Here is a 25,727-nt window from a genome sequence, read left to right as displayed (position 1 = left end):
GTTTCTAGTTGGATTTTAAAAGAAAATAACTTTGATCATTTCAAAAGCAATGAAGCCTGATGCAGCGAAGAGAAAAGAAAGCGGTAATTTATGGCTACCATTAAGGACACAAAGACAAAGGCGGAGGGAACATTTCACTAAGTGAAGATTTACAAATGTGTAAAAACCATCCTTATGACTAAAAATAGCGGAGTGTCTCTCGGTACCAAACAAAAGGGGATAGGAGGGAGGGGCAAAGACAGAAAGAGGGATGCAACCTGCCTGCCTTCACTGGGGATGAAAAGGTCAAAAGAAAAACAACCACAGAAAAGTTATTTTCTCAGATTCTCCATCAGGCAGCAGCACTAACAATGAAGGCCCAAAGAGGCAGTCTTCACCTAGGCCCATGGGCATGGGAAGGACAGGGGCCGCAGTGGGGGTGTAGTGCTACAGAGTGGAGAGCTCTGGGAAGGGCATGGACCCCAGGAAGACATGTTTTTGTGCATGAGTTAGGTGGGTATTTTTTGTGATGTTTATTTTTTTTCTGATTACCAAAGGTGTGTTTGTGTGTGTGAATAGATAGATCTATATATACACTATTCATATATATTCATTATTGAATTTTCTTCTGTAAATATATACACACATACACATACGTATGTATGTATGTATGTATGTATGTATGTATGTATATTTACAGGAGAAAATTGGATAAAGAGGAGCTCTGATTAAAACCACTCAGTATTTTCTTGCATCTCGAAATTGTAGCGGCATTTGTTCCTGGAGTGATGCTGAGTGTAGTGGGCTCTGTCATCCGTGGCAAGGGGGGTATGGGAAGTCCCTGTATACATGGGTTCCCTTGTAAGGACTGTCTTGCTTGGAGGGCCAGCTCACATTTGCCACCTGCATCTGCAGCTGGCCCAATCTGACATTATGAGTTCAGGTGGTCGTAGATACCATCTGTGCCTCAGGCAAAATTGGTGGTTTCTTGTCCTTGGTGCTCACCTTTGACCTCTAGCCCCCTTTCCCTTCACGTTTTGGCTGCCCTGTACATACACGTTGAACTAGTGTTCAGTGAGATGAGCATCTTCTGCTGTGATTCCTGGCCCATTAGTGCACCAGAGAGGCACAGTCTAAGCAAGTGCCTCAGTGGGACAGGTGGGACACTGCCTGGGGCTGGGGATCACAGAAGGCTTGGGCTGGACAGAATGGAGAAGGGTGCAGAGTGTGTGTGAAGGTGAGCAGGGAAGCTGGGGTTGTCTCCCCTGAATCTCCTGAGGGTCCAACCACATTACTCACCCCAAGTGGAGAGGTGGGAAAGCCCTACAGGTGGCCTTGGAGTTCAGGGAGTATAGGATTCTGAGCTACACAGGACACTTTCTGGGAGCCTCGAGTCTAAATATTTCAGGCCAGAGTGCTATTTGTCCTCACAAAGAGGGACTGGGTCAAGTTGTAGGGCACTGCAAACAGGCAGAGCATGAGGCTCTGAGGGCTGGAACGGAGCAGCGGGGGTGCAGGAGCAGCGGGTTTGGCGACGGGGCCTGCACTGGGGACGCTGACAGCCGCCCTCCGGCCACCACGGCCGCGCCCCCTCCACCCCGAGCCCGGAGGGGGAAGGGAGGGGGACGGGAGGGGAGGCACTGCCCCCCGCGCCGCCCGCCCCGGCCCGGGGAGGACCGTGTGAAAATGAGGCCGGGGCTCGGGGGCCGGGCGGGGCCGGGCCGGGGGTGTCAGAGCGCGGCGGGCAGGGCGCCCGCACACACCTCCCGGAGCCGCCGCCACGCTCGCCGCCTCTGCCCGCAGCCGCCGCGCCATCCATGGGGGTCTTGGGCCGCGGCTGCCCTGGGACGGCCGGGGCGCTGCTGCCGCTGCTGCTGCCGCTGCTGCTGACCGCGGCCGTCCCGCCCGGCCGGAGCCGCGCCCCAGGGCCGCCTGAGGGTGAGTGTCCGCACCTCCGGAGCCTCGGGGACGCACCTGGCAGGGGCATGCGGAGCCGGCGGCGGGAAGGGGTCCCGGGTCCCCTGGTGGGGTCGAGCCGCGCTGGCCCGCCCCGGGCTCGGCTGCGGAAGCTCCGCGTGGCCCCCGCTCCCCTGGGGCCTCACCCGCGGGCCAGGCCACGGAACCACCACCGCTTGGGCTAGAGGCCCAGGGCCTGAGTGCTGCGGCCCGGCCTCGGACACGGGGTAATGACAGTTCCCAGCCCGGTCCCGCCGCCCGGGGTCCCTGGAGAGCGCCTGCTAGTCAGACTCTCACCCGCTGAGAAAGACGGAGGGCACCGGAGTCACCGGGGTCCGGCTCCTCATTGTGTAGATGGGGAAACTGAGGGCCCCGGGCGGGGTACGTCCGTGAGGTCTCGGCAGCATTGCTCCTTCTTTTCTTCTGGGGCCGGGAAGTTCGGCCGGCTTCAGGGTTGGCTCCGGAGAGTTTTCTGCCGGTTGAGGATCCATCTGGGAATACCCCGTAAGCCGCAACAAACCTGGGTTTTTTGTTTTGTTTCGTTTTGTTTTGTTTTCTGCTGCCAGAGAAAAGTACTCTGAACGTTCTGTATTAACAGGACTCGTAATATTTTCAAAACTTTTGTTTTTAATTAACATCCTGGAGTGGTGTCAACCCAGGAAATACTTCCACCAAGGCCGGTTTCCAGGTTGAGAGGGTGAGCAGCTGGTTGATGGGGTGTGGGAACCATTCCCACTTTGCACCTCCATCTGAGGGCTGGGGATGGTGTGGTCAGAGCCCAGGGCAAGCTACTCCCCCATCCCCCAAACCCTGAGAAAGCTGACACTGCCTGGTTTTCACAGTGTTTTGTTTTGTTGTGTTGCCAACCTGGTCTTTCCTTCAACAGGCATTTGTTATTGCCTACTCATGTGCCAGGCACTGTGCTTGGCATCAGGGACACCCACTCAGTCTGTAATCAAGACACCATTTAGAGGGGAGGACAGGCAGGAAAAGAGAGAGTGACAATTCTGTGTGATATGTGCTATGAAAGGAGATAAATATGGGAGCAGGTCGTGGAGGACACCCACCTACACTGGGGGATCATGGTAGGCTTCTTGGAGAAGGTGAGTGAAAGGGTGTGTGTGTGTGTGGGGGGGTGTATTCTAGTCAAAGGGAACAGGCTGTGCCTGGGAAAGGAGCCTGGAAGTGGTATGGTTCATCCCGGGGTTCCCAAAGAGTTTAGCTGATGAGGAGTGAAGGGGGGGTTCTGGTGGGAGGTGAAGCTACCAGAGGACCAAGGCCAGATCGCAGAGGGCTTGGGGCACCATACCAAGTGCTTGCTATGCTCTTTTGCAGATGTGGACGAGTGTGCCCAAGGGCTAGATGACTGCCACACCAATGCCCTCTGTCAGAATACACTCACCTCCTACAAGTGCTCCTGCAAGCCTGGCTACCGAGGGGATGGCAGGCAGTGTGAGGGTAAGTGACTGGGGTACCTGTGGTGAGTGGGCCAGCAGCTGAAGCTCCCTACCTCCTCAGCACTTGTAGTGACCACTCATGTTGGTAAAAGTGCTCCTCCTCTGCCCCCCCCCCAGGTCATACCACCCACCCCCAAAATCCATTTCAGACCTTTAAAGCACTAGGAACATCAGGTCTTTCCTAGAGCTGATCATACAGTTTTATGTGGTTCCGAAATGTCCTTTTGTCTGGCTTGTGAAAAAGAAAAGAGGTGCTTTAGTATTTTTGGTGCCTATCAATTTGGGAGCAGAAAGCCCCAATCAGGAGAGCCGTGCCTGCCAGGGAAGGGCTGATCCTGCGCCTCCCTGGGGCAGTTTACACCCTTGCCCAGGAGTCTGAGTGCAGGAGTCTTGCCCTCCACTGCTGGCTCTGGAGGCTCCATCTTGTTCTTGGCTTCAGGCTGGCGTTGTGACCTCCCAAACTTTAGAGGTACACCAAGCGCCAGCCTTATTTGAAGCTGCATGTTCACCCTGGAAAGATGTAGGCAGAGGGATACCTTGAGCCCTTGGAGTTCCAGATCTTTGAGCTAAAGTCTGATCTCTGTCATCCTGTGTTCTGGGCCAGCGTCATGAATTCTGAAATTCGGAACTAGCCAGAGACTGGGTACTGAAAGGAGGAGGCTATTCCTGGGGATGGAAATCATGGCATGTTGGAACTGGCAGGGCTCTTCAGGGGAGCTCTGACATTCCTATCCCTCAGATGTGAGACCCTGAGGCCCCTGGGGAATTGAGAGGGGGGCTTGTGGCCATAATAACACAGTTAAAAGAAAAGTGAAAGAAAGTCAGATGTCTACCCTATCTCTGTCCCTGGACCCATATCTCTTGTATTCACTCAGCCTCCTGATGTCCTTCTTTGGTGAGAAATCCTGATATTTATACTTTGTGCATGAGGAGCAAAACTTGCCTCTCCTATTAGAGGAGACATGCTCCTGGTCAGGTTCGTAGCAAATGGGGTTGGTAGTCTATCCTTAAAGCCCTTGTGTTTCTTCAAGTTCGTGTTTTCCCAGAGACAGGCAGCCATCTCTCACCGAAAGACTACCTCTCCCTGAGACATCTCTCTGCAGGTTCCTCCATACCACACTCTCACTGTATTAAATATTCTATTTATGGTACTGGAATTCACACATGTTGGTACCCTGCTTGGGGGAAAAATGTTCACTCTTTCACTGGTTTTCCAGTCACTGTATACTCTCTGGGGGTGGAGATGGGCAGAAACTGTGCTATGGTTTCTTTGAGTTAGAATACATATTTAGTAAATGATGTTGAATGACAAGTGGCAGGAATTTCCTTATTCTTAGCTGTTGGGCTTGACGTATGACACATGGAATTGAATTGCTGACAGTTTATAGCTGAAAAGCCTACTATTTAGCTTAAAATAACTAAAATGATTGACTGGAATTGTTGCTTTTATATATTTAAATTGGCTCTAAAATGATAATATATATTATTGGTATAAAAGTCAAACAATACAGAAAATGTATGAAATAGTATCTTTTATTTATTTATTTTTAAGTTTACTTATTTATTTTGAAAGAGAGAGTGAGAGAGCATGCCATGAGTGGGGGAGGGAAAGAGAGAGAGAGGGAGAAAGAATCCCAGGCAAGCTCCCTGCTGTCAGCACTGCATCCTACCAGGGACTGATTGAAGGGCTTGATCTCAGGACTGTCTCAGGGCTCAATCTCACAAACCATGAGATCGCGACCTGAGCAGAAATCAAGAGTCTGATGCTTAACCAACTGAGCAACCCACGAGCCCCTAGAGGGATTTGATCTTTTAAATGCTTGTAATATTTTTGAATACATATGAAGTTACGTTTTTTCATTATAAGAATTGATATGGTAGGAATTGACACAATAAGTGAATGTCCTGTGTTTCCTCACAATAAAATTAAGGTTATGCATTTGTAGTAATACACAAAGTAAAAGTAAAAAGTAAAAGAAGCTTTTGTCAAGGCTACTATGGAAGTGCTATTATACACTTTTTAGTGCATTACATGGGGAGGAGACACATGATGTTAATATATCCCACTACTGGTGATATTAACCTTGATCACCTGGTTAAGATGGTGCATCCTGAGGGGAAAAAAGTTACAAACAGAGATGGAGGCAAACCATAAGAGACTCTTAAATACAGAGAACAAACTGAGGGTTGATGGGTGGGGAGGGCAGGGAAAATGGGTGATAGGCATTGAGGAGAGCACTTGTTGGGATGAGCACTGGGTGCCGTATGTAAGTGATGAATCATGGGAATCTGCTCCTGAAGCCAAGAGCACACTGTAGACACTGTGTATTAGCTAACCTGGCAATAAATTATTAAAAAAAAAAAAAAGATGGTGCATCCTGGGTTTCTCTGTTGCAAAATTACTATTTTTTCTTTTTGCAATAACACATATCTTAGGGTAGATACATTCAGCCTGTGCTAATACTCTGTTACTTCTCAAGTCTTTTTTTTTTTTTAATCTTTTTAAAAAATGTTTGTTTATTTTTGAGAGAGAGAGAGACAGAGCACAAGCAGGGGAGGGGCAGAGTGAGAGGGAGACACAGAATCCGAAGTAGGCTCCAGGCTCTGAGCTGTCAGAGCAGAACCTGATGCAGGGCCCCAACCTACAAACCATGAGATCATGATCTGAGCTGAGCTTAGCCAACTGAGCCACCCAGGAGCCCCTCTTCTCAAGTCTTTGCCCACTGATTTTGGCATCCAACTGTGGATCTTGTCTGTAACAATTATTACTATGATGTAACAATTGGTAATTTTGTATTTCCCTCATTCCATATACATCTATTAACTGAGATTCTTCTGTAAGGAAGACTTGTTGCTTCTCCCCCATTTATTTATGCATTGATTTATGTATTTATGCCAGTATGGACTGGTAGATATTTAATTATATGTATAGTTATTTATTTTGGGCTCAAATTGTTTCAGCTTTAGCCATTGGGAGCTCCTTCACATTGTTTCCTGTGTCCTTTCGACATGCCCCCATCCTTTTTGGGGGCAATTCTTTGTTTTCTGGTACCATAAGATACCACAGACTCATCTTGTATTTTCCCTTCCCAGCCCTGGAACCAACCACTTCTTTAAGGAGCCCTGGTTTCTTTTATTGGAAAATGGTATATAGAAACCAAGATCTGAATGCTTGGTGTTCTTACTGTTACTGGGATGTCACTGCTCCTAGGCTATCTCACTGCACAGAACTAGGAAACATATGTATGTATTCTAACCCACATATACACATTTATCTATATTTATTGCTTATATTTATCCATTTGTATATATATTAAAAACAATGACTTACACTGATGATGCTTTGGATTCCAAAACAATGCCACAAGATTCATTGAATCTCCCTCTTTGGTTATTCATAACTTCTTTTTCCAACAGTGAGAAAGGTGGCTCTCATTATCTGCAAAATAGTTACTTGTTTGTTGAATCCAAGTGTACACATAAATAATTTACAACACTATTAATCTATAGCCTTGCAAGTAAAACAGATTTACGAGAGTACAGTATCTGTTTGTAGCTATCTTTATTTTTAGCCTTACAACATTCAGTTAATATATTGGTTTTCAGAGTCACTTGGTGTTAGTACTTTTTTTTTCTACATTTCCTTCAGTGTGGTTGTTATTCATTTGTAATACAGTTGAGTTCATTTGTTTCTGTTTGTATCCTATTTTTTATGTGTTCTTCCCCCACCTCTGTATACTAGATTATATATGTATGTACATAAGAAGATATGTATTTACTTATGTATATATGTATGTATTCATCTATGTATCACTATGGTGCTGAGAGTCAAAACTATATAAAAAGGCATACTCAGGGGCGCCTGGGTGGCTCAGTTGGTTAAGCGTCTGACTCTTGGTCTTGGTTTAGGTCATGATCTCACAGTTTGTGTCATTAAGCCCCACATTGGGCTCTGTGCTGACAGTGTGTAGTCTGCTTGAGATTCTCTCTCTCTCTCTCTCTCTCTCTCTCTCTCTCTCTCTCTTTCTCTCTCTCTATTTAAAGTTTAAATAAACTTTAAACATAAAATAGAATAAAATTAAATTAAATTAAATTAAAAGGCATACTCAGAGCAGTATTACTCCTTCTCCCTATTCTTGTTCCTCTGTTCCTCATTCCTCCTCTCTCTCTCTTTTTTAATGTTTGTTTGTTTGTTTGTTTATTTATTTATTTATTTATTTTGAAAGACAGAGAAAGAGACCATGCATGTGAGCAGGAGAGGGGCAGAGAGAGAGCAGGGGAGGGACTGTTGGGGCAGAGCCAGATGTGGGGCTCAATCTCACAAACTGTGAGATTGTGACCTGAACCAAAATCAAGAGTCCAATGCTTAAACCGACTGAGCCACCCAGGTGCCCCTCATTCCTTCTTTTCATCCTTTTCCCACATACCTTGGATTGATTACCAATCTTTTTTAGTTTCTGATTTATTCTCCTGCCTCCTAGATTTCTTTTGCAGCAAATGTGTAATTTTCCTTTTAACTACTTTAGTGAATTCTAATTTGTATACCATAAAAGACACCAATTCTAAATAAGTATAAAAATCAATGATTTTGAGTAAATTAGCTGAGTTGTGCAGCCATCACATAATCCACTTTTCAAACATTTCCGTTGTCTCAGTAAGATCCCTTATGCCCAGGTACAGTTAATCCTTATTCCCAGCCCCAGCTCCAGGCAGCCTCTAGTCTACTTTCTGTCTCTATAGATTGGCCTTTCTGGATATTTCATATAAATAGAATCATACAACATGTGGTCTTTTGTTTTTGGCTTTAAAAAAAAATTTTTTTTAAATGCTATTTTTTAATTTATTTTTGAGAGAGAGAGACAGAGCGTGAGTAGGGGAGGGGCAGAGAGAGACGGAAACACGGAATCTGAAGCAGGCTCCAGGCTCCAAGCTGTCAGCACAGCCCAACGTGGGGCTCAAACTCGTGAACCACAAGATCACGACCTGAGCTGAAGTTGGCTGCTTAACCAACTGAGCTACCTAGACGCCCCTCACCCAGCATGTTTTTGAGGTTCATCCATGTTGTAGCCTGTACTGGCATTTTATTTTATTTTTTAATTGTTAACTAGCATTCTGTTGTATGGACATACTATATTTTGTTTATCCATTCACTGGTTGATGGACATTTGGCTTGTTTCTACTTTTGGGCTATTATAAGTAATGTTGCTATGAACATTTACCTGCAAAGTCTTTGTTATGGACATAATTTTTCATTTCTCTTGAATATATACCTAGGAGTGAACTTTCTAGATCACACATGGTAAATTTATGTTTAACCTTTTAAGAAACTGCTATACTGTGTCCAAAGTGGTGCCATCTTACATTGGCATCAGCAGTATATAACGGTTCCCATTTCTCCACATCCTATTGTCTGTCTTTTTAAAAAATAACTATTTATTTATTTTTGAAAGAGAGAGAGAGAGAGAGAGTACAAGTGGAGGCAGGCCAGAGAAGGATCTGAAGTGGGCTTGGCACTGACAGCACAGGGCCCAATCCATGCAGGGCTCAAACTCATGAACTGTGAGATCCTGACCTGAGCCGAAGTCAGACGCTTGTTTAACTGACTGAGCCACCCAGCCTCCCCTATTGTCTGTCTTTTTTTTATCATAACTGTTCCTGTGAGTGTGAAATGGTATCTCACTGCAGTTTTAATTTGAATTCCCCTAATAATTAATGATGTCGGCCGTCTTTTCATATGCTTTTTACCCATTTGTATATCATCTTTGGGTGACATGTCTATTCAAATCTTTGCCCATTCGAAAATTGGATTGTTTGTCTTCTTTGTTGTAAGAGTCCTTTGTAAGTCCTTTATAATGTATGTGATTTGCAAATATTTTCCACCAATCTGTGGCTTGTCTTTATTTTCATAAGTATAAAAGTTGTAAATTTTGATAAAGTCCAACTTATTAATTTTAAAATTTATAAATTGTGTGTTTGGTGTTGTATCTAAGAAATCTTTACCTAATCCAAGGTCTCAAGATTTTCTCATAAAAGTTTTATGTTTTCTCTTTAAAGTTTTATAGTTTAAGCTCTTATATTTGGGTCTCTGATCCATTTTGAGTTGATTTTTGTGGAGATATGAGGTAAGGGTCCAAATTCATCTTTTGCTGATGGATATTAATTGTCTAAGCACCATTTGTTGAAAAGACTATCATTTCTCCCAACAAATTGGACAAGACGATCATTTGTCCCAACAAATTAGACAAGAGTGCTAAGGCACTCTTATCTAAAATCAAGTGACCATAAATATAATGGTTTATTTCTGGACTCTATTCTGTTCCATTGATCTGTTTTTCTTTATGCCTATATCACACTGTCTTGATAACTATAGATTTTTGGTAAGTGAAAGTCCTCCAAATCTGTTCTCCTTCTTCAAAATTGTTTTGGTTCTTCTGAGTCTTTTGTGTTTCTATATAAATTGGATAAGCTTGTCCAGTTCTGTCAAAAAACATGCTGGAATTTCATGTGTGTGTTTTTTCATATTCCCTTATTTTTTTCCCCTGATAATAAACTATGGGTGCTCTCACATTTTGATTTTTTAACTTAGTAGTATATCCTAGAAATCACCCTAAATCAGTTCATAGAAATCTTTCTCATTCTTTATTTTTTTAATTAATTAATTTTTAACAGCTGCACAGTATTGGATCAAATAAATGTACCGTAGTTCTTCAACTACTCTCTCCTATGTATGGGCATTTCGGTTGTTTCTAGTATTTTGTGATTACAAACAGTACTGCAGTGAATTACCTTGTGCATATTTATTTTCCTGTTGTTGGAGATGTGTCTTGAGGATAGAGTCTTAGAAGTGGGATGGCTGGTTGGAAGGTAAATACATTATATCTCCATACTAAAGAAATGCCACCTGTCTGGCTTACTTCTGTTTTATTCCTCAGACATTGATGAATGTGAAAATGAATTCAACGGAGGCTGTGTCCATGACTGTTTGAATATTCCAGGCAATTATCGCTGTACTTGTTTTGATGGCTTCATGTTGGCTCATGATGGTCATAATTGTCTTGGTAAGGAAAACAGTTGGAAATCGCAATTCTACTCTACCTACCCTCCGGCACCCCACCCTTTTCTTTCCTTTGATGAAAACATACTCATTAAAACACAAAGGGGATCAGAGACTTGTGTTTTCTGGCCCCCTCAAAATCATAGTCCCTGAGAGAAAACCAGGTAAAGTGCTTTGGTTTATATGTGATCGTTCATAATGTAAATTCTCCATTAGTCTAAGGAGATGGACAACATCATTGTTACTACGTATTGACTTTCTAGCATTGACTTGTCACCTTTAAGATCTTTGATTTAATGCTATAAGTATCTCTATTCTAGAATTAGGTAAAACTACTTATTCTGAAAATTCCAAATATGTGATCGGATTTCAGCCAGGTAACCCCACCTCCTTTATTCTTGAAAGGCAAAGGAGTTCAAACAGAAACCTTCCATTAACATCATCCTATTATCCCACAAAACAGAAACATCTATCGGAGTTTTAGTTCCTGAGTTACGGACTGCAAAGAGCATTGTTTATATTCGTTGCTTATGCCAGGAATAAACAGAATTCAGAAATAGCAAGCAACTGGATGGGACTGGGTGTGGAATAGTCTTAGAGGATGCAGCACACTTGGCAGAAAGGTATTCATGGTCTGTTTGCATTTTAAGGCTGGTGTTATCAGTTGTGCAGGAGGACATCATGGGACACAGATGGCATCAGGGTCCTTTGATGCTGATGACCTTTTATGCGATTAACCTGCTGATATCTGCTTGGCTGACCAAGGAGTAACTTGAACCAGGTCCTGACACAGAGTGGACAGCTACTGAGATCCTCCCTTATAGTACAGGGGGAATGGCCACTTGATTAAATGCTTTGAGATCAGCATAGATAAGTACAGACAGAACTTGTTTTTTGAGTGGTAGAGAAGGAAAGTCTTTCCAAAGTCTTTTGATTCTGGGAATCAATCCTTGTATGATGTTTATCCCGATTCACTGTCACCTGGAACCCCATCCTGAATTAGATTCTGTCCCTTCCTATTTGTGCTCTGTGTGAGAGGTCAGTCTTTGGGTCAGACTACTTGGCCTTCCAAGCCTGTAGCTGTCAGGAAGATTTAATTGAGGGCTGGGGGCTCACTAACCCCTTTGCAGACTGTCTAGGGCAGCCAGGCCTCAAAAAGACACTAGAGAGACCATCATGACAGCAATAATCAATTGAGATTAATTAAAAACTGAACAAAACATGAAGTCACTTTCAGTGTGTAATATTTTGGGAAGCATGCAGTATGTTTGGAGGGTTTGGCTTTGTTTTTTACCATTATCTGGGGTAAATCTCACATGTCCTTTTGATTTGCCAAAAGTGGCATTTTGGGAATTTATATCTAATGGCAGATCTAGTCATTACAGTTTTGCCTAAACCCCAAGTTGTGCTTGGGGGAATGTGTGAGATTCTTAAGAGCAACAGGCCAAACTATGCAGGGTTTAAGGACCTGGGCCAGCGTTGGGTCAGGTGGTTTTGAGGAAAGGCCAGTTCAGAAATCCTCAGCCCAGGAGTCTTTTCCTTGCCTTGTCTGCTAACACAGATATTTCAGCAGCCTCTCTCCATTCCCCCTCTTTGGGGTCTCTTTGTGGACTTGGTAGCAAGGATCTTCCTGACAGAAAGATCCTGAGTATCCACTGAGGGTATCCAAAGGGGCAAACGATTCTTTAAAGGAAGCCATGAGAAATAAAGTGATATAGTTAGAAGAGCAGGACCAGCAGATACAGAGATTTCTCTGCCATTTAGACTTGAAAGGGTTGAAGCATTTTGTGACAAGGAAGCTCAGAGCCAGAACTTTTCAGGAGCAGTACTTTCCTGTGTTCTCTGGGATGACCCCTTGCCTCTCCTCAGCCCCTTACCACATACTAGCTACAATATACCAGAATATACACAGTACAAATACTACTTAAATCTGGCACCAAACCCAGACTGCTCCAAGATCCTGAATGCCATTGACCTTGAAAAATGAAATGTAGCTCTTCCACATAGCTCACCTGCCTGAATTCAGTTTCCATTTTTTGAGTGTCTGGGGGTGCATTGTAGCTATTCAGTGTGGGGGCTGTGGTTCTCAACTCTGGCTGCACGTTAGAATCACTGGAGAAGTTTAAAACAACACCACTGCCTAAGTCTCATCCAAGACTAGTTATATCAGTGTCTCAGGAGGTGGGGTCCAAGCATCTGGGTGCTAACATGCAGCCAGGGTGGAGAACCACTGTTTTGCAGTCTAGAGAAACTTGCCAGGCTAGTGATACCTCTTTGTGCATGTGAACACACACACTTTTGTATTAATTCAGTCAGAGTGTGTCACTCAATGGCACATTTCTAATTGCTTTGGAGAAAGGAATAGTGGGTTAAATGGAGGGTGGGTGGGTGATGGCTCAGAGGGGAGCACACCTTTACTCAAAACCAATCCAGGATTTGGTGTTCAGGGAAACAGATCTCTCCAGCCCACCATGAGTCCTCACCATGGAACATCTTGGCCAGGTGTGTTCCACAGTAGCTCATCCTTTGGAATGTGCTCCCTTCACCCTTTGGCATAGAGAAGGGCAAGTTTGTTAGGCTTAAGGGGATGGCTCGGGTCCCATCAGTTTAGAAAAGCATCTGCCTGGTAGTGTGGGAGGATGCATGACTGTAAGATCAGAAACTTGAAACCAGATAACAGATATTTAAATGTGAATTTTCTTGTTATGGATGTGCCCAGAAGCTAATGATAGGCACATGGGAAATCAGGCTAGAGAAATAGATTGCTTTTATATCAGCCTTCTCCTTGAGTCTTTGTCATGTCTGAAATTTTTCTGGAAGTTTCCTCTTATTTGGCTCTAGTGATGCTGTGCTCTCCTGCTTTTTTGTTCATGCATTGAACAATTAATGTGCACCTGAAGTTCCAGGGCTATGCTAAATAAAACAAAGGTCTCTGTTCTCAAGGAGTTCACAGTCTAGTGGAGATGGATAGGTAAAAGATTTTGAGGGGTCCAAGGTACAAATTAAAAAAAAGAAGATTTTGAGAATACACTATGGTAAGTGTATTGGTAGAGCCATGCACAGAGTAATTTATGACACAGTGGAAGGAAAGTCCCCTAACTCCATCCTGGGGGGCACAGAAAGACAGAGGAAGATTCACCCCCTTTCTGTCTTTCTGATGGCTCCTCTTCTGGGGCTTCTGCTGTCTCACCTACCTCCTGCTGCTGGTATTCCCCCGAATTCTACCTCTGGCTATGTGCTCTCTGCAACCCTTCTGTCCTTCCCACACTCCTGCCTGGGGCTTTCTTATCTACATCCACCACTTTATAAGGCCACCACAAGTAAATGACTTTCAGAGGTGTCTTTACAACACCAGACTCAGGTTTCCCTCTGCTACTGGACCAAGGCCTGAATGTCAACATCTCACATATATCACCTCCCTACCGTGGTGGGGGCCAACCACAGCCCCATCCCCATTTCCCTACCCAGGTCTGGTCTTCACCATGTTTCTTGGCCACCCTACCCGATGCTCATGTGGCTTTCCACCCTGCAGGCACCTTGCCCACAGTGCTTCTGATTTTTCCTTCCTAGGCATCCCCTCAGCCAGGCCCCAGGCCCTGTCCCTGACTAGCACCAGCTGAGGCTATTTCAGGTTCACATGTGAAGCCAGGCTTTTGATTCTTCTCCTTCCTTGTGTCCTACCCTTGGCTATCACCTTATTCTTCCTAACTCCAGGATCTGGCCATGCCACCCTTGCTACAGTGGTTCCAACTGCCTCTTAGATTAAGAGACAGGTATTCAAGGTCCTCCACAGAGTGACCCAATCTATTCCCAGCTTTATCTCCTATAACTTCCCTGCATGTACCCATGCTCCAGCCAAACGAATGACTCACCCTTATCTGAACATGCTCCATGCTCCCCAGCATTTGTGCTATGCTCATACTCTTTCTTTTGTCCAGAATCCCTTCTCCTGATTTAGAACTGAACACATCCCATCTTCCATCAGCTTTTCCATAAAACCCAACCTGATACCCCACAACCAGGTAGCCTCTTTTCCCCTTGTACCACCTTTTACTGTATCTCACAATTACTTGTACGTTTGTCTCTTTCCCTTTGCTGAAGGCCATGCTCCTAGAGCAAAAGAATTTGATCCTACTCATCTGTGTTTTACTGTCCCCTCTAGCACCATACTTTGGAAAGAGAAGTTGTTCAATAAATATTTACGGAATATATTATCTTGTATTCATGTGGAGGGCCTGCTTAAGTGAGCCCCAGAACTTTGTGGTCTTGGGTCCCTGCTAGCGTCAATTCTGAGAGTTTCTGTGATGCAGGAAATGAAGAGGGACCTCATCTCTGCTTAGCGGGTGTCCTGAGATGCTGGGAGGGGTGGGCATTTGAAACAGTCACAAAAGCAAAGGCTAATCCTCCTCTCCCTCCAGATGTGGATGAGTGCCTGGAGAACAATGGCGGCTGCCAGCACACCTGTGTCAACGTCATGGGGAGCTACGAGTGCCGCTGCAAGGAGGGATTTTTCCTGAGTGACAATCAGCATACATGCATTCACCGCTCCGAAGGTGACTCTGCTCTGCTGTGGGCCTGGGCAGGGGGGGAGGGTGCAGGGGGCAAGGAAACCCCTCACCCTGAGTGAGTTTAGAGGGGAAGTACGGAGTATAGACATTCTGGAGGCTTGTGGATGAATCTAGACCCTGCTACTGGGTGAACCTTGGGCAAGCTATTTTAGCTTCCACTTCCTCACCTGGCAAAATAAGTGGGTTGGGCTGGGTGAGCTCTGAGAGCTCTTTAAACTCTCACATTCCTGATTCTAATCTTTAAATAGAGAACATTTCAAACATGACTAGGTGTCTCAGGAAGAATGTAATGGACAATCTGCCAAGTTTTTCAAAACGGTGCTGCAAACCACAGCCCCAAGCGCGAGCCTGCTCTGAGCTCTGGGTGGGCAGGGAGGGGCTGGAGCCTTTTTATAAGGACTTGCAGACCCAGATCTGGCCTTCCCTGGGTTTCCCATTTTTGAACCCTGAGCCTCTGGCGTTCTAGGACCCCCTCCCTACAAGTGGGCTTTCTATGCTGTGGTTTTCCTGTGTGGCTGCTTATGATTCCTCCATAAATTTGTAGACAACTCTTCTGATGGCCTCCCTTTTGTTCTCTTTGCTTTGGGCCTATACTTTTTTTTAATTCCTCTATTAGTTCAGTGGATTCTTAGGAGGGAGAGGCATTAGGAACATGTGGCCAGTCAGCCACTTTTAACTGAATGACATGTTTTTAATTCTCTGCACTTTCTTAAGCCAAAGAACCACATTTTGGTGGCTGTATTTCTCCTGGGGTTGCCTGAGTCTGTTTTTGAGGGAAATGCTCTAAACATTAGACTATTAACTCCTTTTGGCATGTGGTGCTGCTTGTTCATTCTCATAACTTAAGAATGAGGTGATTTCAAGTTCTTCTACTATTTCATCACACATTTGTAGATTTATTGTTAAATCATGGTTCTTGTGACTTTCCAAGGGTGTCTTTTTGGAGGATGATTTCTGCCTCATTTTCCAAGAATGATGGCTCCTTCCTTGTACCTGACTTAGGAAGCCTGTTTGGGTAGTAAGAAGAATGGTCATGGGCCAGTGGGTTTGAGGAGTCTTATCATCCTGAGCCTGCTAGTTCCCAGGGTTTGGGTGGGATGGACAAATACTGGTTCTAATCCAGCAGATCTCTTATCTCATGCAGGCATGGCACTTGATAGAGGAACAGTTGGGTTTAAAGCTCCTGGTAGGTGCTCTGGATTTTTCTGTGAGCCCCGCATCTGGGAATAGGCAGGATTAAGACTCCAGCAGTTAAAAGCGATCTGGATCTCTGGGCACCTCCTCTTTGGTTGCTCAAAGCTGCTTCCTGGGAAGTCACTTGGCTTTCCCTACAGGTGGTGGGGAATGGGGTGGGGACCTGTAGGTCATGCCATTGCTTGAACACAGTATGGATCCTACCCAGTCACAAAGCAGTTCGCAGTGATTAAGATTATCTCTTACTCTTGCACTTCCAAAGCAGTAGCTCAGCCCCTTTCTCCCCTCTGGCGAGACCTCCAGACTGATTACAGACACAGGCTCTTCATAACAGAAGTAAATACAAAAGCAGTTCCTTTTTGCAATCTGTGCTTTCTAAATTTTCTACAATTCAGACATTCTTGGATTCCCTGAAGAGTATTTAAAATGAACTTATTTGTCTGGAGCTAAAGCCAAAATCCAAGAATTTGAGTTGTGGTCTAAGTGTGCTCTCTGTGATTTTCCATGGTGTTTCAACCTGATTGCTTGGTGAATTCAGGGCAGTGTAAGCCAACAGATTATAGCAGTCTGTAACTGAGACCCTGTCCATCCTAGGGTTTTAACTCTTCAAATAGATCAGTCTGTACACAGTGTTCCTTTAGGATTTCCTCCTTGATGTGCACATTAAACCCTTAGAACCTGTTATTAAAATGGACTTTAAAACCCATTGTTGATACTCCAAAATTGGTTAAAAGAAGGTGACATTACAAGCTAGTATTTTCTAGTGTTGTGGTTACTTTTAATAATTATTTACTAAATGTTCTTCAATTTAGGGGATCATAATAGATGATTCTGAGGGAAAGCTTAAGCTATTGATTTTTTAAAATTATTATTCTTAGAGACCCCAAAGCTCTGATAAAGAGACTGTGTGTTTTCACCCATGTAATGGGGGTAGGCTGGAGAGAGACATACTGCCCCTGCTGGCCTTTGTCCCCATTCATGGGTGCTCAGGCTCTCAAAATGAGCATTCCTCTTTTGTTTTGTCTGGTCTGAGAATATTTTTCGATGCTTGCACCGCTGCCCTTGCAGAGTAGGGGGAAGGTGTCAGGGTAGTGAGGAAGGGGCTGTGCTCTCAACAGGGCCTGTCTCTGTCTTTTGTAGAACATTTCTTGCTCTGTTCGCAAGGCATATATTAATTCAGTTTTCAGAAATATTCTTCAGAGAGACTCTGAGCTGGGGACCACCGCAATAGGCTATTTCTAATGTTTTTGTGAGCTATTTCCCTCCCGGTAAACTAAACAACCCTAAACATGACTGCCAGCCCAATTTCTGGGGGGAGCCAGAATCTTGGCTGGGCCTCCCAGTTGGGACCGGACCCATCTGCTTCCCCTAGCAGTGGCATTTTTTTGTGTGTGTCAGGGTACTATGAACAGCTTTCGGGGCACCTTTTGAAAAGTCCCCAGCATTTCCAGAGTCATTTTAACCTCTATTACCTCCTGGTAAGTTTAGGTCTGGCTTGATATGAAGGACATTGGGGGCAACTTTTTGTGTATCCCCATGGCATCTGACACAGTCAATTCTTTCGTTCTTTCTTTCTTTCTTTCTTTCTTTCTTTCTTTCTTTCTTTCCTTCTTTCTTTTTTTAACTTTTTAAAAAGTTTATTTATTTTGAGAAAGAGACAGTGCAAGTGGGGGGGGGGAGCAGAGAAAGGGGGAGAGAGAGAGAGAGAGAGACAGAATCCTAAGCAGACTCCATGCTATTGGCAGAGTCCAATGTGGGGCTTGAACTCATGAATCATGAGATCCTGACCTGAGCTGAAACCAAGAATTGGATGCTTAACTGACTGAGCCACCCAGGTGCCCCAATTCTTTTTTCTTTTCTTTTCTTTTCTTTTCTTTTCTTTTCTTTTCTTTTCTTTTCTTTTTTCTTTTCTTTTCTTTTCTTTTCTTTTCTTTCTTTCTTTCTTTCTTTCTTTCTTTCTTTCTTTCTTTCTTTCTTTCTTTCTTTCTTAGTTTTACAGTCAATTCTTATGAAATATTTCTTGTGTAAGTGAATTACTCCTCTGAGGTGGTAAAGGTCACTTTGCAAATGTCTTAGACTTGAAAACAGAGTGAAGAGAAGCAGCAGCTGACCTGTTTGGGGAGCGTACTTTGCAGGTATTCCTGCTGCCTTTTCTTGGGCACTGTTATGTTTAGCCCTGGTACTCCTGGTGCCTGTCATTCCAAATGCTCTGTTGATCCATGAACAAATGTAATTCTTGCTGGGCCTTCCTAGGAGGACAGGGCGCTGCTTCTGGAGACAGCTCTCACCTCCTGTGCTGTCTCAGTATTGGGAGCAAATAACATTTCCAAAAATCACCAGCCAGAACTAAGAGAGAGCTTTGCTCTGATCCAGTACAAGCCCCATTCTGTGTTAACTGACAGCAGCCTTGGCATGGGTGAATGAATCTCAGCAACTTCCAGCAGACTGAGTGCTGGAGTTCAAACAGCTTGTAACTGTCAGATAAAAAACAAAATGGCTTTAAGAGAATATGGGATGTATTAACAGTTACGCTGTCTTTTGGAATAGGAATGACATCTGTTTGTATTAAATCAGCTATTCCAGTTAAGCATAGATCAATGACTCTATGGTGAGAATTAGCGAGAAGTGACTTTTGACTTAATTAGGACCAACTGATTCTAATTAAGTCAAAAGATTTTAGGGGCACAATACAGAACAGTGTAGGATCCTAGAGAAGTTGAATGAAACTTTTTGTACTCATGTTTAAAACAGTGCTACTTTGGGGTGCCTGGGTGGCTCAGTCGGTTAAGCATCTGACTTCAGCTCAGGTCATGATCTCGCAGTTTGTGAGTTCAAGTCCCGCGTCGGGCTCTGTGCTGATGGCCTGGAGCCTGCTTCAGATTCTGTGTCTCCCCCTGTCTCTTCTCCTCCCATGCTCATGTTCGGTCTCTCTCTGACTCTCAATAATAAATAAACGTTAAAAACTTTTTTTAAATTTCTACTTCTAGTGTTAGAGAGTGTCTTGTTGGTTGAAAACAAAAAAACCTACTCTCAAAGACACTTATTGTACAGAGGCAAAGAAGCATCACATGGGCATGTATTTAATATAATAATGCAGTACAAACTGAGCAGAGGTTTTGAGAATACTCTTGGGTGTGATGAGAGTTCCTCCAGAGTTCTGGCAGGTGGCAGGGTCTCAAAGAATTGGTTTGAGAAGAGCCAGGATTCTGGCAAACCACACAGATATACATTATGTTATGACCCCATCATTTAAATGCATATTAAACTAGCCAGGAAAAGAATCTTCTTCCCAGCTCTGTTACCACAAGATTGGACCTAATGAAAATGATAGTATACCTGGAAAGGATTTTACAGCATATGTGTGAGGTCTCTTTCTGTTCTCTCTGTTGTGTTGTTGCTATGCTCTGAACCTGCTGAGGGAGGGCCCAGAGACTAGGTGAGAGTGGTCACAGAAGAGAGGCCCCTGGGCTGGTGTTCACATGCTGATGCCAGAAGATAGTAGTCAGAGTCCCCTCCAAAGTGTGGATTTGGTTGGGGTAGAGAGGGGAGTTGACATTTTCAGAAAATCATCTTCAAGAGTATGTGAACCAGTTGGGAATCTTCGTCTCTGCAGATTTCCTTAGAGAGATTGTCCCCTCTTTGTATCCTTGGTCAGCATGGGTAACAACCTGGCAGAGGTAAGAGTCTAGGTAGCAGTTCCCGGGGTCTGCAGGCTGTGGTTCCACACCCCCCAGAGAGCTCTTGTGCTTTCTTTTCAGTGTATTTGGAAGGCTCCTACCTCTAGGAGACTTCAGACATTGTATCTCTTGGGTGAGATAAAACATTTTTTATGTCTCTGTTAATTGACCTGACTGGATTCGGATGACATGTTTGTTTAAAATGTGGGGCTGATGGAGACCCAGGCAGGCAGGTCCCCCCTCTCCCCAGCCTTTTGCAGTGCCCCTGGGGCTCAGGACTGTGCCTACAGCCTGCTCACTGGCTGCATGCTGCTGTTTTGCAGAGGGTCTGAGCTGCATGAATCAGAATCACGGCTGTGGTCACATCTGCAAGGAGGCCCCGAAGGGCAGTGTCGCCTGCGAGTGCAGGCCAGGTTTTGAGCTGGCCAAGAATCAGAGAGACTGCATCCGTAAGTACAGACTGGCACACGCCTGTGCTGGGAACCATCCTACTCCACAGGTTGTCTTCTGCAGCCCAGGATCAGAAATGCCACCTCATGGTGGAGCAATCACATCAGGAAAGGCAGCCATCTTAAGATACTGACCTTCACTGAGGACTAAGTTTGCTGCACAAGGGTAGTCTCTGATAGGGAAAGGAAATGATACTTTTTAAGGGAACCAATCAGAAGGAAATAAAATTTGGGAGTGAGGACTGTGAATGTTGGGGGCCAGTCTCCCTGTTCCCACAGAATGAAACCAAATGTTGTCATCTGGCAATCACAGCTCTTTGCTACCTGGTCCTGCTTCTTGTACAAGCCACATCCACCTCCTTTTCCCAAACACCGACCTATTTGCCTGCTGGAGAACAGCCCATGTTCTTTCATGCCTCCAAGCCTTCTCCAAGCCCTCCTCCTCACCTGGCTTGGTGAATTCTCACTCAATTTTTAATATTCTGCCTAACGCCTAATAATGATAAGGATAATAGCTACTTTTGGGGAACATTTACTGTGTGCAAAGTCTTGTCCAAAGATGTACCAATTCCATTCAGTTCTTAATATCACCACCCTATGAGCTAAGTATTATTATCCTCATTTTTAGTTGAGAAAATTATGGAGAAGGTAAAGCAACAAGGTCACACAGGGAGCACATGGCCAATTAGGATTCGGGTGTCGATCTCGCTCGAAGGCTCTTTAGCACTTTGCTAGACTTCCCCAGAAGCCCTGGCAGACCGGGCAGCCATTTTGTATTTTGGCTCCCACAGCACTGTTGATTCCTCAATTATAGCACACGACACCAGGGTTGAATTGTGTATTTATGTGTCTGTCTCCCCAGCTGTGAGCCCCCACAGTCAGGGACCTTGTCTTATTTTTGCTTCTTAGTCTTCCCCTGGTGCCTACCACAGAATGTGCTCACTACACATTTATTTATGAATGGATGGATCAATGGTGTACCCAGTCTGGACACAGCTGCCATACAACGATGAAACACAATAATGAAACTCCAACTGGTAATAGGGAACAACCTGCCATTAAAGGTGTTCCTAAACCACTATCTATGCCAGAGGAGACAGATGGTTTTCCTTTAGCAACTCTTCCCAAAGCCATGGACTTTCTATAATTCTCCTGCAGTTTGCGGAGGATGGTTGTTTACAGTGAGTTGACCTGAGTGGTTAAGAGATGAGGAGGTAGTTTCTCTGGTGAGAGACTTTTCTCCATTGTCTCCATCACAAAGCAGAGTGCAGCTCTGAAACCTGCCAAACCAGGGCTGGTGCCACCACCAGAAATAGATTCTGACAGACTCTTAGGACTCCTAAAAGTGAGGCTGTCCCTGCGAGCTTCTAGTGGGCTGAACCAAGTGGCTCCACTAGGTGCCTTCACAAGGAGGACCCGTGTCTCTAGAGGAGACTCACCTGTGAGACTCTTTGGCAGTTCAGTTTTTCAGGGGCTAGTAGAATACCTGGAATTTAAATTTTAAAATATTCTTGAGATGTCACTTCCTCAAAAATTATTATAATTACATTTGAGGAAAGAACAAAAAGAAAAACAGAATTCCACCACATAACCAGCTGTTTCACTGTTTTTGTTTGTTTTTTGCTCTTCCCTCATGTCCCTTCACTTTTTCCATATTCCCATTTAGTTGTTCTCAGACATACTCAATTTTTACACCACTGTGACCACAGAACAGTTTCTTTCTCACGTCACAAATATGTATTTCGTTCTTTCACATTGGAAACATTACAAATGCTTATGTAAGAATTTCAACAGCCCTAAGTGTGTAAAGAAAATCTATAACCTTCCCTTTCCCATTTCTCTTGCCAGAGGTAACCACGGTTCAGTTTGATGATAGGTCATTTTGAGTTGGCTTTTTTTTTTGGCTTATCATCAGTGAGTTCATACACAGTCTTCGTAATCGTTGGTTAATGTTGCATTAACTGTGTGCAGTCATCATTTCCTCTACATTCCCTCCCTTCTAAGTAATCTAGATAGAATCTGATGAGAGAAATTCTAACGTATTTGTACAAATAAGTATTATCTGTTTCTTCCAGAGTAAAGTGCTAGAACATTTTCTAAAGCCCCAGTATAGCTGTATTAATATGCAAACTTCTCCTGATAGAACAAAGCAGTAGTCTAGAATCTTTTGGCATAATTCCCCTGGAATAGTGATAATCTCTCTTACCTTCCTGTTGCCATTTTCCTGTATAACTGCTCAAATCTGTCATTCAGCATTTCTTTTTTTTAAATGTTTTTTTAAGTTTATTTATTTATTTTGAGAGAGAGAAAGAGAGAGCAGGGGAGGGGCAGAGAGAAAGGGAAAGAGAGAGAATCTCCAGTGGGCTCTGCACTGACAATGCAGACCCCGATGTGGGTCTCGAACTCACGAACTGTGAGATTGTGACCTGAGCTGAAATCAAGAGTCAAGATGCTTAACCTACTGAGCCACCCAGGTGCCCCAGCATTTCTTGAATTGATACTGTGACTATCTGTTTACATAGACAGCGTCTGGCTCTGAGTCAGGGTTACTTCTTTTATGTGCTGTGCCTCGCACACAGTAGGTGTTCAAAACTTGCTGAATGACAAGCAGAGATCTTCTGAAGCAAACCCATCCCTGGTTGTGGAAAAGTCAGTGCTCAGTGTGTTGCTTGGGTTTCCTCTTAGTGACCTGTAACCATGGGAATGGTGGGTGCCAGCACTCCTGCGAGGACACCACTGAAGGCCCGGAGTGCAGCTGCCACCCAGGGTACAAGATGCACACAGACGGAAGGAGCTGCCTCGGTGAGTGACCCCTACACTTGGTGAGGGTCTGCCCCAGCCTGCCCACCCCTAACCCCAAAACTGAACCTAACTGTTAATGGTGTTTAGCACCAGATTCAGGGTATTTCCAGAGCATTTGCCTCCAGATGGGTTCCGTGATGCTTTACATGTGGTGGTGGGAGTAGTCTAGTCCTGGGAGGGTGTCCCCTCTCTCCCTGTGCCACCATGGAAAGCCCTTTCTCTTCTCCTAGACTAGGGGGGCTCCTGAAGATGGTACTCTGGAGACTGGGACAATACATCCTAAAGGTCCAGGGCGACATGAAGTTAAAGCTAGCCATTTGTGATGACACAGTGGCCCTTATGGTCAGCAGAAGCCCATGTTGCCTATTTCTGTCAGGATGCTATCCTGTACTTCATGGTCCGTCCTTTGCTAGCTCCATTTTAGAGGTTCCCAGGCCCCAGGTTCTTTTTGTCCTGGACCGAGGGTACTGGAGTGAATCTGAAGCCTACATTCCCTAGTGTCTCTTTGGTCACTGCAATATGCTTCAAAAATCTTTTCCATATTTAATGTTTACTAAGGCTCTGCGGCCATTCAACATACTGTGTTTCCCGCAGAGCCTCTTTACAACACGTTTTTATTGAGGGAACAGAGTGGCACATCTTACATTGTTCTCGTGTCTGGGGTTTCGGCAGAAGGGGTTGTGCAGGGGATGAATAATCTGATTCATTCAGTCTGAGAACTGTGCTGTTTTGCGTCTCTTATAGAGCAAGAGGACGCTGCCTTGGAGGTGACAGAGAGCAATGCCACATCAGTGGTGGACAGTGATAAACGGGTGAAACGGCGGCTGCTCATGGGTAGGCACTGCCCCCTCTTCCTTGGCCACTGTCCTGTCCCTTTCCCTCCTTAACTTATTACATCAGGCCTGAACCTGGGCCTAACTTATTACATCAGGGCCCCTACACCCTCAGACCAGCTGGACCTGGGTCAGCAGCTCCTGTCAAGCTACATTGTGTCTGTTCTTCACCCACTGCTGTTACTTAGTCACCATCCAAGGACTCTAGAATTGTGGGAAGGGCGCCGGCCCAGCAATCAGAACAAGCAAGTTAGCCTCCTAGCGCTGCCCCCAACTGGCTGTGAGACTCGGGCAAATCCCCCTGAGCCTCGGTCTCCTGGTCTTTCTTTGAAACGGATATAATAAAACCTACCTCTTAGGGTTATCAGGAAGCTCAGTTATGATAATAATATGCAAAAGTGGCCATAGTCCAATGCCTGGGACTTAGTGGGTGGTCAGTGAATGTCAGTTCCTGTCCTTCTGAGTAACTAACTGACCAGGGAGGCACTTTGGGCAGGCAGCCCCTAGCTTAGCATGGTGATTTGTCTGGGTTTTTGTCAGCCGAGTCATCTTCTCTCTGACTTCAGCCCATGTTAATGGCAAAAGAGATGAATGGAGAAGAGTGGCACTTGGCTGTGGGATATAGGAAGGTCTGCCAGCAGATCTGCCAGCGGAGCTGGAGACGGGAACAGAAGTAGAGGCAGTGGCTGTGTGGGTGGCAATCAGATCCTCTGGCACATTATTATTCTGGAGAAAGCTTGGCTTGACCTAAACAAAACCAGTTTTTTGATAGCTTCTATATTTAACAGGTAATATATTGAGCAGACATTGGCCCCCAGGCAGGTGACATTTCTGAGCTCTTTTCTACCCTATTAAAATTATTTTTAATTGCGTTAAATTAAAATACTGCATACGAGTAGTATAAAAAACCTTAAAAACTTTAATCAGTGCTATTAGGCATGTAATGAAATACATCATTTCCTTGCCTCAAAACTTCCCTTTCCCTCATCCCATTTGACAAAGGCAACAATTTTCATTTCTCCTAGTTGTTTCTTCTTCTAACTTGCCCTCCACCATATTTCTGAAAAGTATATATAGTTATTTCTCTTTTTCCCACGTATATTGTGACATTATACACTTATTTCTTGATGTGTCAGTTTTAGATATTTACTTTGACTTCCTATTCCAGGACACAACAAGTTTTAGCTCTCTTCTGCCCTCTCCCCTAATGCATACACTCCCTCTCCCATACCCTTAACGTGGTTTTATCACTATTTAAATCAATATTATGTATTTACATCATTGTGATTATGAATATCTAAATATGATTCACCTGAACCACGTAATGTGCTATGATTATTATTTTCTCTGCTTAGTTTTCTAAGTACCTCTTAGCAGTTCTTTTGCAAATTTCAGGCAGAGTTCTAAAACCCTTTCAATGTGTTCAAATACAACAATTGTCTCATCAATTCCATTTTCTTCTTTTTATTTTATTTTATTTTTTTTTCAGTATATGAAATTTATTGTCAAATTGGTTTCCATACAACACCTCCATTTCCTTCTTAAAAAGTATCTTCTGGGGGCGCCTGAGTGGCTCAACCAGTTAAGCTTCTGACTCTTGATTTCAGCTCAGGTCCTGATCTCGTGGTTTGTGAGATCGAGCCCCACGTTGGGCTCTGTGCTGATGGAGCGGAGCCTGCTTGGGATTCTCTCTCTCCCTCTGTCTCTGCCCCTTCCCCGCTCAAAATAAATAAATAAACATTAAAAAAATGTTTTTAA

At 44.4% G+C, this 25,727-nt stretch overlaps 1 protein-coding gene across 6 annotated transcripts in view; it reads left to right on the top strand.

The window, feature by feature from the left end:
• The first annotated feature begins 1,465 nt into the window (after positions 1-1,465).
• Positions 1,466-25,727, top strand: part of SCUBE2 (signal peptide, CUB domain and EGF like domain containing 2) — a 63,880-nt gene continuing 39,618 nt past the window's right edge. For 3 of the 6 annotated variants that reach the window (XM_045484443.1, XM_045484440.1, XM_045484438.1), the window contains exons 1-7: positions 2,151-2,439; positions 3,271-3,393; positions 10,325-10,450; positions 14,865-14,999; positions 20,209-20,334; positions 23,020-23,136; positions 23,881-23,970. In XM_045484443.1, coding sequence (XP_045340399.1) covers positions 2,166-2,439; positions 3,271-3,393; positions 10,325-10,450; positions 14,865-14,999; positions 20,209-20,334; positions 23,020-23,136; positions 23,881-23,970 — 991 coding nt within the window. In that variant the 5' untranslated portion in view covers positions 2,151-2,165. Of the gene's footprint in view, positions 1,918-2,150; positions 2,440-2,509; positions 3,039-3,270; positions 3,394-10,324; positions 10,451-14,864; positions 15,000-20,208; positions 20,335-23,019; positions 23,137-23,880; positions 23,971-25,727 lie in introns of those variants that run through there. The other 3 variants (XM_045484439.1, XM_045484444.1, XM_045484442.1) reach the window with 3 other exon arrangements.

Source organism: Leopardus geoffroyi, chromosome D1 (assembly GCF_018350155.1).
Source record: "Leopardus geoffroyi isolate Oge1 chromosome D1, O.geoffroyi_Oge1_pat1.0, whole genome shotgun sequence".
NCBI classification, from domain to species: Eukaryota; Metazoa; Chordata; class Mammalia; order Carnivora; family Felidae; genus Leopardus; species Leopardus geoffroyi.
The sequence above is the reverse complement of the archived record's forward strand: the minus strand, read 5'-3'. Positions and strand labels throughout refer to the sequence as shown.